General features: G+C 32.2%; 1 protein-coding gene across 7 annotated transcripts in view; it reads right to left on the bottom strand.

The window, feature by feature from the left end:
• Positions 1-19,327, bottom strand: part of RELCH (RAB11 binding and LisH domain, coiled-coil and HEAT repeat containing) — a 100,085-nt gene that overhangs the window by 68,709 nt on the left and 12,049 nt on the right. For all 7 annotated transcript variants that reach the window (XR_004316274.1, XM_032470709.1, XM_032470713.1 and 4 more), the window contains exons 2-5: positions 12,261-12,350; positions 5,037-5,108; positions 4,873-4,928; positions 4,654-4,767 (exon numbers count right to left, since the gene is read on the bottom strand). Coding sequence is in view for 6 of the 7 variants with exons in the window: in XM_032470709.1 (XP_032326600.1) it covers positions 4,654-4,767; positions 4,873-4,928; positions 5,037-5,108; positions 12,261-12,350 (332 nt within the window). In the remaining variant the exon portion in view is untranslated. The remainder of the gene's footprint in view (positions 1-4,653; positions 4,768-4,872; positions 4,929-5,036; positions 5,109-12,260; positions 12,351-19,327) is intronic.

Raw genomic sequence — 19,327 nt, 5'->3', positions numbered from 1 at the left:
TATAATTTTATTATAAGAGTACAAAAAGGCATAGAACCTCAAAGCATTCTATGGGCAAAGATTTTTTTAAGGAGCTTTATAAAGTTCCAGAGTTATCAATCACATGCAAATACATTGTCCTACCATTTTTTCTTCCTCTAATACACCAGAATTCTGTAATTTGATATCTTATAACTTATTTATTTATAATTTATGAAACTCTGAGAAACTATGGCATATTCATTTGAATGTTCTGAATATGACACTCTTAATACTTTAAGGATTAATAATAATTGAAAATAGCTATTATTGGGGGTTAAATCCGAGGGAGATGTAAGACAGGTATTAAGTGTGGGCTTTGTATTTGCAAATAATGCGACAGACAAGGGCTTAATTTACAGTATATAGAAACAGATCATACAACATACAAAAAAACAAAAACAAAAACAAAAACAAAAACAAAAAAACCCAACTCAATCCAAAAATGGGCAGAAGACCTAAACAAGCAAGTCTCCAATGAAGACATACAAATGGCCAATTAGCACATGAAAAAATGCTCAATATAGCTGATTATTAGAGAAATGCAAATCAAAACTACAATGAGGTATCATCTCACACCAGTCAAAATGGCCATCATTCAAAAGTCCACAAACAATAAATGCTGGAGAGGCTGTGGAGAAATGGGAATTCTCCTACACTGTTGGTAGTGTAGTCTGGTGCAGCCATTATGGAGAACAGTATGGAGAGTCCTTAAAAAACCAAAAATAGATTTACCATATGATCCAGCAATCCCAATCCTGGGCACATATCCAGAGGGAACTCTAATTTGAAAAGATATATGCACCCCAATGTTCACAGCAGCACTATTTATAATAGCCAGACATGGAAATAACCTAAATGTCCATTGACATTGAAATATAGATATAGATATAGATATAGATATAGATATAGATATAGATCTAGATCTATAATGGAATACTACACAGCCATGAAAAAAGTAAAATGCCATTTTCAGCAACATGGATGGACTTGGAGATTGTCATTCTAAGTGAAGCAAGCCAGAAAGAGAAAAGAAAAATACCATATGCTATTACTTACATGTGGAATCTAAAAGAAGGACACAGATGAACTTATTTACAAAACAGAAACAGACTCACAGACATAGAAAACAAACTTATGGTTACCTGGGGAAAAAGGGGGTGGGAAGGGATAAAGGAGAAGTTTGAGATTTGTAGATAATAACTACTATATATAAAATAGATAAACAAACAAGTTTATACTGTATAGCACAGGAAACTATATTCATTATCTTGTAGTAACTTATAATGAAAAAGAATATAAAAAGTAATACATGTATGTCTGTGTATGACTAAAACATTATGCTGTATGCCAAAAATTGACACATTATTAACTGATTATACTTCAGCTAAAAAAAAGAAAGAAGGAAGGAAAGAAGGTAGGAAGGAAGGAAGGAAAGAAAGAAAGAGTGTGGACTTTGAAGAAAATTAGATCCAAGAATGAAATTCATATTTTCTCCACTTATTACTGTTATGAATTAATTTGAACCTTGTACAGGTCATTTGTAGAATTGGTATAATACTTATCTCTTAGGGTTTTTATAGTGATAAAATAAAATGTTTATTGAGGTCCTAATACAGTGTTTGGCTTTTTAAAAAATTATTAAATGAATATTACACATATAATTCAAGTATCCATTTATCCATCTATATTCATCCAATATTTATGAGATATCCATCCTGCGCTTAGAATCAAGGATAAAATATTGTCACCATTCAGGGGCTTTCACAGTTAAAGAGTAGTGACATAAAGAAATAAGCAGAATCTAAAGTATCACGAGTGTTATGATTGAAGAACTGTCAATAATTCAGAGAAAGGAGTCAATTTCTGTCTTGAGGTGGAGGGTAAGGAAAAGTTTCTAAAAAGTGATGATCTATGCACTCCCTTGGAAAGGTTTAGGTATTTATTCATAAGGCACATGGCAATGAGAGGATAGGGGAACTAATTATTTCAGAGACAACAGGAAGAATGAGCAAGAACTCAACGCTCTGAAGGAATCAGACACATTCAGGGTGCAAGTGCTTCAGCTGGGCATGATTATAATTAACAGGTGAAAGATAATGTTGGAGGCAGGTAGAAGGATAAGCTAAAAAAAAAGTTGAGAATATTTATAAATTTAAAATTGATAAGGAAGGAGTTAAAGCAGGAGGCAGGAGAGATGACCGATGTGAAAAAGAGGGAGAGATTGGGAAAGTGAAAATATTCAGGTGAAAAAGCAGATGTAGCGGGAGCAAGACAGTGACAAAGTTTAGAATGTGGCAGTGGGAGCATGGTGACTTCCTACAGTGGAGTGCACAGCAATGTTACTGGGAGTCGCGGAGCTTTTCATTTATATGTGTTTTACTTTCTCTCAGCACATATAACAGTGTTCAGTGTATAAGTCTTTACAGATTTACCCCTATTTCCTACTTTTTGATACTCTTGTAAATAGTATTTTCTAAATTTCAATTTCTAATTGTTGCCAGCATACAAAAATACAATTCATTTTTGTTTACTGATCTTGTATCCTACAACTTTGCTAAAGTCATACATGAGTTGTGGTATCTTTTAGACAGTCCATAGGATTCTCTACATATACAATCATGACATCAGTGAATAAAGTTTTATTTCTTCTTTTCCAAAATGTGTGCCTTTCATTTCTTTCTTGCCTTTTATTGGCTAGAATCTTTAGTACGAAGTTCAAAAGAAATAATGAGAACATATATCTTTGCTTTATTCCTCACCCTTCATCATTAAATATAAGTAACAGGTTTTCTGTATCTTTTATGAGATTGAGGAATTTCCTCTCAATTCCTAAGTTGTTAGTAACATTCCCATTTTATCCTTTTAATATAAGTAAAATCTGTAGTGATGTAACCTTGCTCATTCCAGATTTTGATAATTTGCATCTTTTCTCTTTTTCTAATCAGTCAGGGTAAAGATTTGTCAATTTCATTTATCTCAAAAAAACCGGTTTTTTGTTTTATTAGTTTTTCTTTATTGTTTTCTGCTGCCTGTATCATTGATTTATCCTCTCGTTTTTATTATTTCCCTTCTTCTGCTTACTTTGGGCTTTGCTTAGTTTTCTTTTTCTAGTTTCTTAATGTAGAAGCTGATTATCATCAATTTGAAACCTTTCTTTTCCATTATAAACATTTTAGTGCTATAGATTTTCCTCTAATTACTGCTTTAGTTACACAAATTTTGATTATTTTGTTTTCATTTCATTCAGTTCAAAATTTTTTATAATTTCCCTTTTGATTCCTTTTTCAACTTATGTGTTATGTGAAAATATTTAAAATCCTCTTAAATATTAAGACTTGCTTTATCATTTATAATATTGTCTATCTTGATAAGTGACCCATATGTTTGAAAATATGCATTCAGCTACTGAAAGATGGAGTGTTTTACAAATTTTACTTATGTTAAGTTGATTGACAACATAGCACAAGAGTTCCATACCCTAAATGATTTTCTATTACCTTGTTCTATCAATTATTGAGAGAGCCAGTAATTGTTGCCTTTTAAGTGGGAAGGACAGACCATTTACATTTGAAGTGAGTGTTGATATGGATGGGTTTTAAATCTACCATCTTGATATTATTTTCTATGTGTCCCATCTATTTTTTTCTTTTCCTCCTTTTCTGCTTTCTTTCTAGCCTCTCAAAGTTTCTTACAAATTAAACATACATATTATTCATTAGTTGATCTTTAACCGAAATTTGTGATAAAACTTGATTAAACTAAAATGTAATCATGGTATAATATTATTTATATAAGGTAAATACTAGTTTCTATCTGTTTTATTCTAACCACCACTTAGTAAGAAATAACTAAATATTTTATTAAATTTAATTTTTGCCAAAAACATTACAATTACCGAGAGAGTAACTGAATTGCTATCTTCCTTAGATAACTTCTATATTTGTTGAACAAACCATGGGATATTTTATGGACCAAAGGAATACACCTGATTTAAAATGATGGCTTCCTGATTTCTACATAAAATACTCCCAGGTATTCATTTTACTAAGGTACAAGATTCAAACTGATCCATTAGCACTAAGAAGTCAAAATATTCCACATTCAGGAGACAACAGTAAACAAACTATCATTTCTTTGCTTACAAAATTTTACCAGGAAAATAATGAGGTTCTAAAACTGGCTCCTATTCAGAGACATAACTTATATTCTCACTCTTATTCAAAATATTTTCTTATTTGCTGTTATCTATTTCTCATCTTAATTATTATAGTGCTATTGGAGGTTTCAGCTAAACTGGAATTATAAGTCTACTTTATTCTTAATCTGTACTACTACTAAGTAAATGTTTTAAAGTTAAAAAAAGCACACTTTATAAATACATGCAAATATATGAAATTATATAGTTACTGGGGAGTTGTAAAAAGCTTTCTGGAAAGAATCTGAAGTCTTTATGTAGAGAGAAAAAATCTATAAGCCAACAGAACACTAGACTGGGTAGGTAAGAAAATGTGTTTGGTAACCTGCCTTATAGAGCTTTAATACATGTGTAACTTTAAAAAATTAAAGAAAGTAGATAAAAGAGAAGATATATTATAAATTAAAAAGGAAAAAAAAATTCAAAAAAAAATGTACCTGATCATCATTTTCATCTGAAAAGGTTATTGATGTCAGCTTGTAGTTATTCTTCAATAAAAATTCATTGACTAAGAAGTTTAGAGCTCTCTTTTCAAGAGGTTTGATTGGCTCCTGGAGATAAAATAAAAGACAGATACAATATTGTAAGTTCTCCTCCTTCAATACTTGTGCTACCATTTCATGTGGAAGATACTTTTAGATCTGTCGTTCACCCACCTGAATTTCAGGACTTGATTTGTAATTTTTTCGTTCCTGTAAAGGAACTTCGTGTTCTGGTGGGAAAAAATACGAATATTTTACTATTTCACATTTGAAAATATCTCAGCTACTTCTACATTGTCAAAGTAGAAAAAGTCTCAAAAAAGTTTTATGTACACCACCTGCAGCCTTTGTCAGGTTGGCTCGGAGGGCCTGAATGGTCTCCTTGGCTTTCCGTAGTTCAAACTCCAGGACTGGACAGGGATTTGGAATAAACACACACAGGCATCCAACCAAGAAAAGGGAAACAAAAATAAAAAAATAAAAAGCAAGGATGGGTATGAAAAAAAAATACAATTTGTATTGAAAACAGAAAGCATGCAATCTTTATGAAACTTGTGAACGCATGCAGCAGAGTTGATTTGCAAGCAAACTGGTGAATGTTTTCCATAGTTTCAGAATACAGGGGACTATGGATCAAATGTTCCAGCTGTCTGACAGGGATGGCTCTATTTAAAAATAAAATCTATGGCATACTCTCATTTAGGTAAATAAAAATATTAGTGATTTAGATGCTTCTGCTTCACTCAGTCTAGGTAAGAAATGTTATGGAATGTTTTCAGGTGACACATTTCAGGGGAAAAGACAAAAATTAGATGAAATCCAAGCAAATATACTTAAAGAAAATCTTAGGATTTAAAAATAAAAGTACTTTTAAATGCACTATCTAGAATAATGTTATAAATCAGTATACAGAAATATTAGTGACTATATTCCTTTATTAAGACGTTGAAAGAATATGTTTTAAATATTTAACAATGTGGGATGTCTAACAATTTTTCTACAAACAAGCATATGCCTTCTACAAACAAGCACAGTTATGTTAAACACATATCTAAAAAAAGTTCCTTTATTTTAGGTTTATTTTAGGTTTCATTTAAAGCCAAAAGATAGAAACAGTTTGTCTTTTAATTTATAATTAAGATCATTCCAAAGCAAATGATTCTGTACAATTCTACAAATATAGTAATTTTAGGATATTGAGTAAAACTAAGTAGAATTTCAAAGTTTCTGACAACTCTTCAGACAGGTATTTATTCATATTAAGAGGTACTACTGAAACTTAAAGATTTCACCTGTTACCAGAGTCTGATTATAAGATCAACAGGAATACAGAGGCAACATTTTAGTAAAATGTTTCATCAGGAGCAAGATTTAAGCATGTATGTCTTTACTGGGAATTTTCTTTAAAATACTTTAAAGTATTAATAAATACTGCTCTGAAGAAAAAGCAAGCTTAGAAGCAGGAAAAAAAGCCATTTCTGTGAAGTGAAGCTGTGAGAAAATAAGTGATCTTTGTCACAACTGGATATTTTTAAAATTACATTATCCTAAATAGTTCTGCATAAAAACTAGCAAATTAAAAAATTTAAAGATGCAATTTTTTCCTGATTGACTAATAAACGGAAAAAAGAAGATGGCAAATGAAATGCTATTAGAGACAACAAAGCTATAAAAATATATGGAAAAAATAGAATTCACTCAGTTTGCATATTTTCATTAAAATAATACTTAAGATATAACTGAATCACATCTAGTACATGAAAGCCAATTATTTTGATGCACAGAATTTCACTGCAGCAACATGGAAGCACAACTAAAAACCACATGACATGTATGCTACTATTTCTTTTTTTGGTAGTCAGCAATGCTGATCTGCAAACATTTCTGTGCAACAAAGTTAAATCAGTTTCCCTAAAACTTCTACTTCTGGAAAATTCTTAGAGCTTGTGTTTAAAGTCAGACTGCACACATTCAGTGTGTAAGGGAAGTACAGAAGTACTTTTCTTTCTTACTTCAAAACTCTAGGTAATTGATTTTTATTTAAGAACACTTCACTATATCATAAACAAAGTGAGTATACATATTACACTTTCAGTATCACTTACAATTTAGTAAGACACATTACAGAACAATTGCAGATCAGAAATGCCCTGCACCAGAATGACAGAAATATGAAAAAAAAAAAAAAAAAAAAAAAGAACTGGTTAAAACACAAACTGTAAAAAAAAACTTAAATTTGACTGATGAAAGTTTAGGTGACCAAGAGCGAAACACTGAATGATCAAGGCACAGAAAGCCAGAAAAACCCATGTCAGACGGCAAGAATTTATATTATTATGCACATCTACATATACATTGCCAAATGTCATTAAAAGTTTCCAAAGCTTTGAAAAGATAGTGCTCATCAAAATGAATTCACTCTGCTGCATGTTTCTTAATATGCAATAAAGACAAAGGCATATCTTTGAAGCTATAGCACATCTCTATAAAAGCACAGTACAATCAAGTAATTGCAGTTATGTGAGAAAGAAAGTTTCACAAGAAAGGTCTGAACAGCTATATTTACACATAAATGAATCTATCACTTCTTTATTTAAAAATTATTGGATTAAAGCTCAAAATTTATTAGCTTGTAAAGAGATACACTGTACCAAATGACCTCCAAGTATTTTTCAAATATTATAATTCCTCACAAAAATATTTGAAAATACGTATGTTTTTTAAAAATACTGTAGGAACCACCTGCCAACCTAGTCATCCACTGTCCCAACTCTATACTTGCCCAACCTTGCTAAATGCCATTTTACTGGAACTAAAGTAATAACTATAAGATAAATATATATTCAAATATTGTATATTATAATCTTATCAAAATAATTAATGATTAAGTCAGTATAAGCAACTCTAGATTGGCTGAAACAGTTATTTCCCAGTCAGGGTTGGATAACACTGGTATTACATTGGAGGTATTTGAGTGATTAAAGATCATGCTCTCATGGCTTGGGAGAAAAACAATTGACTATGTGGAGACACCAAAGGTGAAGTGTTAAATTTCAAAGCAGACAAAAATATTGCTTCTTTGTTGCCTCAACTCAATATATCACTAATATTATCTTGAAATATTTGTTAGTTTTAGTTTTTTTGGTGCAAAACTCAGAATATTACATATTTTGGAAGATCTTTCCCACAACACTAATCAGAGTCAAGTATTTTTTTCATTCACATTTTCCTTCCACTATTGAAGAGTTCATATCAATAGGGTTGAATCAAGGACCCTACCAACTCATAGTAGACATGAAACTGAGTTCTTTCAAGTCAGAATTTCTTGGGTTTTTTTTCCCCCTGAATGTAAGGTGATTTGACTTCATAATAAAATACCACTTCCCCATCTTTAATACTTATTTTATTACCCAGGAACAATTCTAAGAAAAGAAAAAAATTCTCATAAGAATACGAGTTAAAATAAAAATCTACTCCTAAAATAATACAAAAATCCCACGACAGTACAATTACCACCCCTCCTGGGTTTACAGAATTCTCCCTGCCTATTATAGACTTAAGAAAGGTAGAATACTGTTAGGCATGACTCAGCAAATAGAAATAAATGAAGGGAAGCAAGATGGAATCTCCATGGTTTGTATAATTTTGTTTTCTATAGTCATCTTAGAGAGAAAGAAATTCCTCTTTCCCAAGCTTTACAAGAAAAAAATTTTCCCATTACTGCTCCTCCTGCTCAGGTACTCTTAGAGCTTCTTATGTCACTCATCTCAAAGTTGGTGTTTCCCAGACTGTCCTCCTTGGTCCTTTTCTTACTCTGCATACTCCACTGGGATGACAGTCACTCTTACAGTTTTAACTATCACCAGTACTCTCAAGATTCAGAAATCTTTAAACCTTTTCCCCAAGATACAGACCTACCTAATTATCACCTGGACATGCCTATTTGAATATTTCATAAATTTTTAATTTGATCCTATATAAATGAATTTCATATCTTCCCCTCAAATCTGCCCTCCTTCCTCCTCCTCCTGCAGTCTCTCTCCATTAAGGGCACCACCATTTACCCAACTGCCAAACAAGAAACCTAGATAATATTCTTCACTTACCCTGAGCCCTTACTCCTACATTAGTTAAAAGCCCAAACCATGATGATTCCAACCCTTGAATCCTAAATAAGCCTAAAGAATCATCTCTGCAATTGTCCTGGTTCAGATCTTTATGACTTATCATATAACTTATAACAATTTACAACCATATTAAAGGTATGTTGCCTTCAAAGCCTTGTTGGGGCATCTATCCTATTTTAAATCGTACAAAATCATAAATAAGATTTAAGTAAGGTTTAAAATAAGAAAATCAAAAAGTACTGCTAACAGTCTAAGTATGAACATCTGTATTAAGGGAGAAATACATAATAATAGGACAAATATAAAAATAGATTTTAAAAACTTTCTTCTGTATAGCACTGGAAACTATGTTCAGTACCTTGTAATAACCTTTAATGAAAAAGAATATGAAAATGAATATATGTATGTATATGCATGACTGGGACATTGCGCTGTACACCAGAAATTGACACATTTAAATAAAAAATAAAATAAAATAAAGCACATTCCCTTAAAAAAAAAAGACAAATAGGCTTATTTAATTCTGATAAAGCTGGATATGTATGCTGCAGGCCAATAGCTAAGGAATGAGAGGGCTACTGATGATGGTTCTTATCCCGGGGACAAGGTCAGGCTATCTCACAGACAAAAATCTTAATATTATTTTAGAATGTCTACTAGATTATGTAGGCTTTAAAAGGCTTCATATGTCTACTCTATTGATGATTGTTCCCAGAAGCATATAATAGTAAAGTTTCACCTACAGATTACACATTTCGTTCAGTAACAGGCTGGTATAAGAGCACTAAAAGTCTGAAAGCTATTCTCTTAGAATAACAAGGTTTTCCCTCTTTTCCAATGAAGATGAAAGACAGTGTTCATTCATTCATTCATTTACAATGAAGTATAGTTGATCTACTATATTGTGTTAGTATCAGGTGTACAGCATTGTGATTTGACCTATTTTTTGCAGATTATATTCCATTATAGGTTATTACAAGATACTGGGTATAGTTTCCTGTGCTGTAGAGTAACCCGTTGCTTATCTATTTTATGTATAGTAGTGTATCTGTTAATTCCATACTCCTAATTTTTCCCTCCTCTCCCTCCTCTGGCAACCACAAATTTGTTTCCTATGACTGTTAAGTCTGCTTCTGTTTTGTATATAGATTCAACTGTATTAGTTTTTAGATTCCACATGTAAGTGATATCAGACAGTACTTGTCTTTGTCAAGACAGCATATGTTTATATATTAGCACTATACAGTAAGTTAAAATTACTTTAGCTCCCCAATCTTAGAGACAAGAGTATAATCCTTAGATTTAAAATATAAGGTTAAACTACCAAATATTTAAATATTTTACTCTTAGTTATGCTTAGTTATAACATTTTGCTTTTACATCAATAGTTCCCCGAATTAGAAATAGTAAACTACCTAAATAACGAGAATAATAATGAACCTCTTAAATTTCAGTAAATCTAAAATTTAGATCTTCAAATCGAAATTAAAGGAAAGAAAATAACCATGCGGCCAATTTCTGGGTAGAAGTTATTTTCTAATATGTAACCATTTGAACAATAATACAATATACAAAACTAGATATATTTGGTGAGTCTCTAATAAACTAGTACACCATGTATTTAATATTTAATATATAATATAAAACATATATCTAATATTTACTATATCATATATAACATGCTACTTAACAAATGATATAATTAGGATTAATTAATTCTAAAATTATTTAAATAATTCCCATTTGATTCGTTAATTTTCAAATATTACTGATGTGATTTGCTGTTTTGATACAGCTGTCAATTAATAATGCTTATGACTAAATCATGATTTGATATAGGGAGGTGCATTAAACTCTTCCAGTGATTTCTCCATTCTATTGATATTGCTGTTTTCATTGCTGAATCCTCTCTTAGCTTCTGCTGAACTAAAAACAATTACATCATTTTTTTCCTCAACTCACCTAATACTGTCTGAGATTTTTAAACATTCAATAGCTCTATTCACAAATTATGAGTGAAAACCACATACTGGAATGTCATTTTAATAAGGTCAAACTTCATTCTTAACGCTAAGAGGCAGCATAAGGTACAGTCAGTTGTAGGGTCTGTTGCTGGGCTACATGCATTTGCATCTTAGCTCTGCCACTGAAGTCTTAAATAATCTCTCTGAGTGCCTCAGTTTCTTGGGGAGGGGAGGATGATAATTCTATAACTCAATGAGTTAATACACATTTACAACTGTGTTTAGAATGCAGCAAGTGCTATATAAAAATCAGCATTCACTTTTATTCATAATGACTTATTAATGGCAAACATTTGGTAGGTTTTAACAAACCTGTCCCAGTAAATAGAAGAAAAATTCAACATAGTTGGTCAAGAGAGGACTCCATTATGGATTTTTCCCAATCCTGTATTAATTGCCTTTACAGGCTCCATCTGTCCTATGTGGCATCCCTCCTTTTTCAGGTGTGCCCCCAATTCTGGTGGATCAAAATACCTAACTAATGTCTGTCTGCTTCCTATTTTTCTCAATGCCCTATGAAAACCCTAATTCCTACAAGACATCCAAGAATTACTTTAATAACAAGCCACAGCCTTGAAGGACCAGGAAGATACCAGATATTTGACACTTGAGGAGCCAGGGTTGCTACACTGCTAAATTCCAGGGTGGCCCCCGAGCAGAATCCAACTGGCCTCACTTTATATGGGCAGAACACAGGCAGTACAAATAGGTCTTCTGAAGTCTCTGCAGATCCAATGGTGATGCCTAAAAGGCAGAACTGATGGGAGGGTGGAGAGGGGAAGGAGACTGGAACAAGAATCAAGCAACTAGAAAGGATGATGGTCTTCTTTTTTGAATGGGCAAGGTCCTAGAGGCCCCTGCTGGACCAAGCATTAACCCTTTATTTTCTGGTTCAAAGGAAAGTCAAGATAAATTTCTGGAGAGATACAGTGATGGTCAGGGAGCATCCAGGGAACTCAAGACAAACTTTTATTTACCAACCAGCATGGAAGTATTTTAACCAATTTTTAACAATCAGTAGAGTTGTATTGGTATGTAACACATGAATATTACTCAGCCCTGGTTTGGAGGATAAAAGGAATGACGAAGCTAAGGTCCAACTAACTTTGTTCTAAACCATGGCTAACTTACACCTGTTTTACACCAGTTTTATAACTACATGGTTGTAAACTGTTGGCTACAAGCAGAACCCAGCAAACTGTAGGCAAGCATAACCAAAAACTCACAACACCACTGGAAGGCAAAGTTGGGGGTTGGGATGTTCCCTACAGCCAATAAATTAGTACAATAATTTTGTATAATAACTATATAATTATATTCACATACCAAATCGTTGAAGAGAATTCCTCAAGTCATTTTATTACTTCTGGAATGTCAAAAAATCCGAATCTGTCTTTATAATCTTACTCACCTGCAACTCTCTCATCTGTTTCCCTGTTACCATCATCTGAATATCTTGCAAAGTCTAAAGAATCAAGGGTACTGATGCTCCCAGCTCGATCTGTAATAAGGCAGAAAATAAAAGCATTAAACAGATTTTTATTTAGCTGCCAAAATAAAGGATTGGAAATCAATTACCTATGATTTTTTTTCCCAGTTAGTAAAACTATGATTCTAAGATCTAGAAATTCTGTTAAAACAGTAAGGTAAAAATGCTCACACCAATTAAACTACTTTAAAGTAACTCAAGTTTCCCTGCCCAAATCTCTTAACTCCTGAACAATGCACACACAGGGTATATTGCAACCAGCCCAGCTGAAGCAAAAAAAACTGAAATGAAATTTGAGCTGCTGTCCAAGAGTTTGCAGCTTGAGTTCAACCAGATAATTTCCTAATAAAAAACTAAAACAAACAACATTGTTTGAAAAAATAAAACAGAAACCTGTCTTCACAACGTAACACACACATTGTCCACCATACAGTTCAAAAAAGAAATGAATGAGCTGGATTTCATTAAAATTAAAAACTTTGTGTTTTAAATCATTATTAAGAAAGTGAAAACACAAAACCCACAGAATGGGAGGAAATATTTGCTAATCAAATATCAGAGAGTTATATCTACAAAATATGAAACACTCCAATAACTCAAAATAAGATAGCATAATTTCAAAAATGGGCAAAATATTTAAGAGGTAAAGCCAAACCAAAGATAGCATTACCCCAAGTCATCTGTCCACCACATTTCTTTGTTGAGTAACACCTATTATATCACAAGATCTAATGTTATTCAGAATACATTTTGAGAAATGTTAAGTCACTTTCCCTATTATCTGCAATACAAAAATATATTTGTTAAGGGGAATAATGCTTTAGAACAGGGGTTGGCCAGCTAAGGCCTGGGAGAATCGTGGCCTGAGGCCTGTTTTTATATGACCCCCAAAATACAAGTGGATTTTGTTTTTGAAAGGTTGTTATCATTCATTCATTCACTAAACATTTATGAAGCACCTACTCCATACTATTGGTATACCTACTCCATCTACTGCTGGGTACTGTTGTAGGTAATGGTTACAGAGCAGTGAACAAAGCAGATAAATACAATATGCAAGTAGATAAATATAATATGCTGGAAGATGATCAAGTACTATATAGTAAAGTAAAACAGTGGAAAAGGGAAAATTTATTTATATAAAAACATTCTAACTCTTATTAGATCTTTGTGATATAGTTATTTTTCGTTTTGTTTTTTATTCATTCTTAACTAGATCAGAAATTTTCTTTGTCTTTTATATCCCATCTCACTGCCTGAGGCCATGGAAGACTTCCAACAGGAAGTATCTTAAATTGAGCCCTAAAGAATAAATGTTCACCAAGTCAACAAATGAGGGAAAGAACAAACAAGCTTATGGTGTTTTCAAAGTGCAGGACAAGTTTAGTGTAAATAGCAAGGTTCTAACGGACAGAAGCTCCAAAGGGTTAGGCAGGCTAGGGTGCAAAGGGCCAAGAAGGATATAACTCATCTACAAAAGAAACAGACTCCCAGACATAGTAAACAATTGTATGGATACTGGAGAAAGAGGGTGGGAAGGGGTAAATTTGAGAGCTTGAGATTTGCAAATGTTAACCACTATATATAAAAATAGATAAAAAGCAAACTTCTTCTGTATAGCACAGAGAACTATATTCAGCATCTTGTAATAACCTTTAATGAAAAAGAAGATGAACACGAATATATGTATATTTATGCATGACTATCATGCTGTAGACCAGAAATTGACTAATTGTAACTGACTATATTCAATTAAAAAAAATTTACAGGCATGGACCAGGCTGTTAAAAAAATTTAATAAAGTCATTTTTACAAAGGAATCTGCTTCTGTATTAAATTTTACACATGCAGAACTGGTAACTGTTGAACAGTCAGCTTTTAGATTGATCTCTCCTTGGTAAACTCTAACTCAGCCTTCTGTTTTTTTTTCCTAGATAGTACCTGATTGCCTAGCTTTCTTACTCAGAAGACACTGCAAGATTCTGCAAGTGTGGGGTCGTTACTAAAAAAATCTACTGCTGTAGAACCTGCCTGTCACACAGTAAGTGCTCAATAAATATCAACTGTTATTATTTAAAAAAAATCTATTGCTATTTTACTATATAAGAAACTACTCAGAGATTCACATATTCAAATTAGAGAAAGACTTCTTGAACTGCACTCAATACTTGAAAATATTTAATAGCCTATTACTATTTGTCAGGCACCATCTTTAGTGCAGGGGACTGTGTGTCAGCAAGACTGACAAGGTCCCTGTTCTTACAAAATGCTTGACTAGAACAGACCACTGACCTATAAATACACCTGCCTGGTAAATAATTATCATGATATGTTATAAACTGGAGTTCCTAGATCACTATATATACTACCTAAAATTTCCAGCTCTCAAAAATATTAATCTAACTACTTTTCTCCAATGTATTGTACCACACTATAAATTACAGTTTTCCCCTCCAATTTTATAAATATACACATTATAATTATAAAAATAAAGGTACATAGAAAAATAGATAAATCATTTCAAACCCACTAAAATTGGGAAGCTCAGACATCATTAAATTTTTCCGCAGAATTTCCAAATTTTTTTTAACTTTTTCCCATGACTTGTATATCTATACAGTTTTGCAAAATAAATGGATACATACAACTTAGTATCTTGCTTTTTTAAAAAGAAGCTCATATAGTGAGAGTTTGCCATATCATTAAGGCTACTGATATATACTGCTTAAATTGCTTTCCAGAATAAGTATATACAGCAATTTGAGTTCCATCAGTAGTGCATAATAGCAGTTGTCAATGATTGATATTATTAATCTCACCAATTTAACATACTATAAAATTTTCTTATCTAATTATGCATCTCTTTGATTCCTGGTGAACTTGAACATTCTTTGAAAGATATATTGGCCATCTACCTTTCTTGTGTGTATGTGTGAATTTTCCAATCACTTTCTTTGACCATGTATCTAACATCTACATTTTCCTGATATATTAGTTTATCTGGCACTGCCTAACCAGAAGCTCACTTGAGTACTATACCCTCTACTCTTAGTCACACATATCTGAGCTGCTCATTTGCTATTCTGACGTCTCCAACCTGTATATTAAAACAGTTACACCCAATAGGATGAACTTTTATCAACCAATATTCCAGTGTTGTGATAACACCTCACTGTTTTATTTCTTATTTTCATGGAATGTTAAGGATGATGTGGGCTGTTGATTTCAGAGAAATATTTTTCTATTATATTAAGTATCCATCTAATGTTAGTATTCCAGGTATTCTCTTTTTCCTTCTAATATTTGTAATCATACATAAGGCCTAGGTTAGAGCCTATTTGATCATACATTATTCCTCCATTATACTGTTACTATTTCTCTGAAAGTTTCAAAGAAATCACCTAAGCAACAGCTGCTTTTCCCCTTGGGGAAAGCAAACATAGCTTAATTTTTGACTTGGTATTATGGTGGCCACTGAAAAATACCCTGTAAATATTTTTTTCCAAGCCGATAACTTTATATTCTCTAAGAAAAAAACTTTTTAACAAACAATAACTATGATATCATAAAAGTAAAAATCTCCTAATTTACAAAAATTTACTCCAAGTCATAAAAAAATTATTTATGGAAGAAAGTAATCTCAACTTTGATGGGAACTAACCTATAACAGATTTTGCAAATAAAATGTACTTGGGGTTTTAAGACTAACAGGTAATATTACAGCTCCTAGATAAATATGATTCTTTGGATTCAGCCACAATTCTTTTCCAGGGCAAGCAAATGTCTTTCCAAATACTCTAATATAAGAGTAAGAGTTTGGAAAAGTTAGCCTCTTTTATTAAGAAAGACACTACTATTTTCTAATATAAAGTATACCACAAAGCACTTCTTCAAATTCCAGGGTTGTGTAACTTCTTAGTAATTCATTTTGTAACTCAGAAACTGAATGATCGGGAACTTTCATCAGAGTTGGCAAACCAGTAAAACCTGTACGTAAGTTTTATTAAGTCTGAAAACTAAATTCATTATACACGGTGTGACTGTAAGACATGCAGATAGATTTTATAAATCACATATGAAAATAGTCTTATTTTTACATACATTTAATCTTTTAGTACTGATGACAGAATGTACTTTTATAATAGTTCAAAAAATTAGTTTCAGACCCTTGAAAAGGTTATCTTTCATGTAAATTTTATGGCACTTTAAAAAGCTAAATGTATCAGGAAAAACTGACCAGCTGCTAACTGGCAAAAAACATTGCTTAATTAGGTAAACATCTGGTGAACAACTACTGTGTTCAGGTACTGACAGGAAGGTACTGTAAAATATTAAAAAATAATTTTTTAAAGGACAGGCATATAAAAGTCCATGTAGGTGTGTTGTGTATGCTTATATATGCATTAAATGTTTTTATAAATATACACAATAAGGTATTAACAGTAATTAACTCTGAGAAGTTATAATTCTTCAATACACACTCCTCTCTGTATTCTTTGAATTTTTTTGCTCGTATTTTGGTATATTTTCCCCAGAGAGAGTTAATATTTTTTACAATATGAGCATTTTAGAATTAAAAAGTCATGAAAGTACCCAATTCACAATTAAAGGGTAGGAAGAAAAATAATGTCAAGCAATTAGCTTTAAATTCCAATTTGTATAGTAAAGAGCATTTACTGAACCATGCCTAAAAAACCTATGTCATGGTAAATAACAAAGGAAGAAGTATGGAGTAAATAAATTCAATAAACAGACAATAATATTACCTTAAAAGTAATTATATCTAAACTTGAGGTCATGTATGACATTTTAACATGCTGGCTGCTTAAATTAAAAGTGGATCTTAGAGATCTGCCAATGGCAAAACTTACATTTATATTTTCTGATCCTCAACTCTTTTCTAATGTTGGGACTCATTTCACTGACCCTTATGTTCAAAATATTTGAGAGCTGGAGAAAATCTTACAGATAGTCTAACCCCTCATTTTAACTGATGAAAAAACTGAGCTATGCATTCATTCAAAGAATATTTACTAATCCATGATAAGGAGCAGAAAGATAAAATTCAGTAAGACTTGGTTCTTGCCTTAAATAAGCTTATAAACCACTGGAATTAAGTCATGTACACAGCTAACAGTGATACAATTAAATCACTTTAAGTTAAAAGTCAAGCAAGTTAATCTGTGAGCAAGCTAGAAGTATAATTCAAGTCTCCTGGTTTGCAGTCCACTGCTCTTTGCCACAAGATTCCACTGAGCCAAATGTAAAAGTCAAAAGATTTAAATTTAGGAAGAGACAAACACTGAAACTTCATTGACAAACTATTCACTAAAGTTAATATTTCTTTAATGCTGGATGGTTTTACCATAAGAACAGCTTTGAGGTAAAAGGATTATTATTAATAACAACAATAATTATTATTACATTTAACATTTTTTTAAAACCACTTTTTCTGTGCCAAATACTTTGGGCAGATAGCCTTATTTAACCTTCCTAAGAAAGCCCTGCGAGAGGAGTCATTACCATCTGCATTTTACAGAAAAAGAAACAGAGACTATCTAGTGTCATGCAACTAGGAAGTAGCAGAATAGAAATATGAACTCAGGCTCTCTGATGCCAAAGCCTGAGCTCTGAACCTTTAGTGCTGTCGAACAATATGTAAAAGCATGCAGGTTCAGATCTCCTCGATTCCAGCTAAGTTGGGCTTGAGGCTGTGAATGGCCACGGAAAGACCAAAGTTGACTCAACCTTCCTCAGGCTATGGAGGGAAAGGCTAATTTTACAAAGGAAGATTTCACACTTTCATACTTACAAGATCCCGTTACTTAAAGATCATTTCTTTAACATAACATCAACCTTTATTCAAAAGCTTGTTTGCCAGGCACAATTTTAGGTGAAAGATAAATAAAACATGGTCTCTTTTTATACTCACGCTACATAAACATTTATAAGACAAAGATATATGAGACATGAAAACCAACTAACATCTTAAACAAAAATCTAGTCAGCTAAAACATGAACAAAAAAATTTCAATAACACTAAATGCATTCACAAGTCTCTATATAATTGATTGCCATAAGTGAGACAGACAAAAAATTACCATAGGTTCAGAGGACTTTGAGATCACTATGGGCTGGAGAAGCTTTAGGGAGAGGAAGGAACTGGAACTTCCTTTAAGGATACACAGAGGAGGAGTGCACAGCTTAGTGGTAAAGCACATGCTTAGCATATACAAGGTCCCAGGTTCAATCCCCAGTACCTCCATTAAATTATAATAATAATAATAATAAAATAAATTAATAACACTAATTACCTCCTCCCCCCTAAAAAAATAAAATTAAACTAAATTTTAAAAAAAGATACAGAGAATCTGGAAAAAAGTAATGGAAGATGGAGGAAAAGAATTTCAAGAGGAGGAAAAACAATATAGACAAAGGCAGCGAGACAGAAAAATATAAAACATATTCAAGGGACATTGAACAAACACTGTAAGTACAACAAAAGTTTTGTATATGACAACATGGTTGAAAAGGCAGGAAGAAGCAAAATTATAGGGAGAACTAACTTTATAATGCATATTTATAATAAAATACTTCAAAGTCATTTTTATCATATACTATGCAAAAATGGGAAAAAATTAAAATTGCTAAACAGATTTGTAAATTCTTTTTTCTATAATATATCATTTTGCTAATAAAAAGAGTTGGAAAAAGTTGCTTTGGACAGGAGAAAGCAATTTTAAAAGGTTTTAGCTGGAGTGACATGAACGAATAGCTTTTAAAATCAATTAAGAATAAGGATTAAAGGCACAGGGACCAGTTATAAGGCTAGAGCTGAGGTTCTAAATGTGATCTCAATGCCTGAACCAAAGCAGCACACAAGCACAAAACTGATGGATGATACAAATAACACAGAAAATATGATGACACTACCTTGAGCAATCTTAGTCATCTAATCAGGACCAGCTGGTTTCAGAAACAAATGAACA

The sequence above is a fragment of the Camelus ferus genome, chromosome 30 (genome assembly GCF_009834535.1).
Source record: "Camelus ferus isolate YT-003-E chromosome 30, BCGSAC_Cfer_1.0, whole genome shotgun sequence".
Lineage (NCBI taxonomy): Eukaryota > Metazoa > Chordata > Mammalia > Artiodactyla > Camelidae > Camelus > Camelus ferus.
This window is presented reverse-complemented; position numbering and strand designations above follow the sequence as displayed.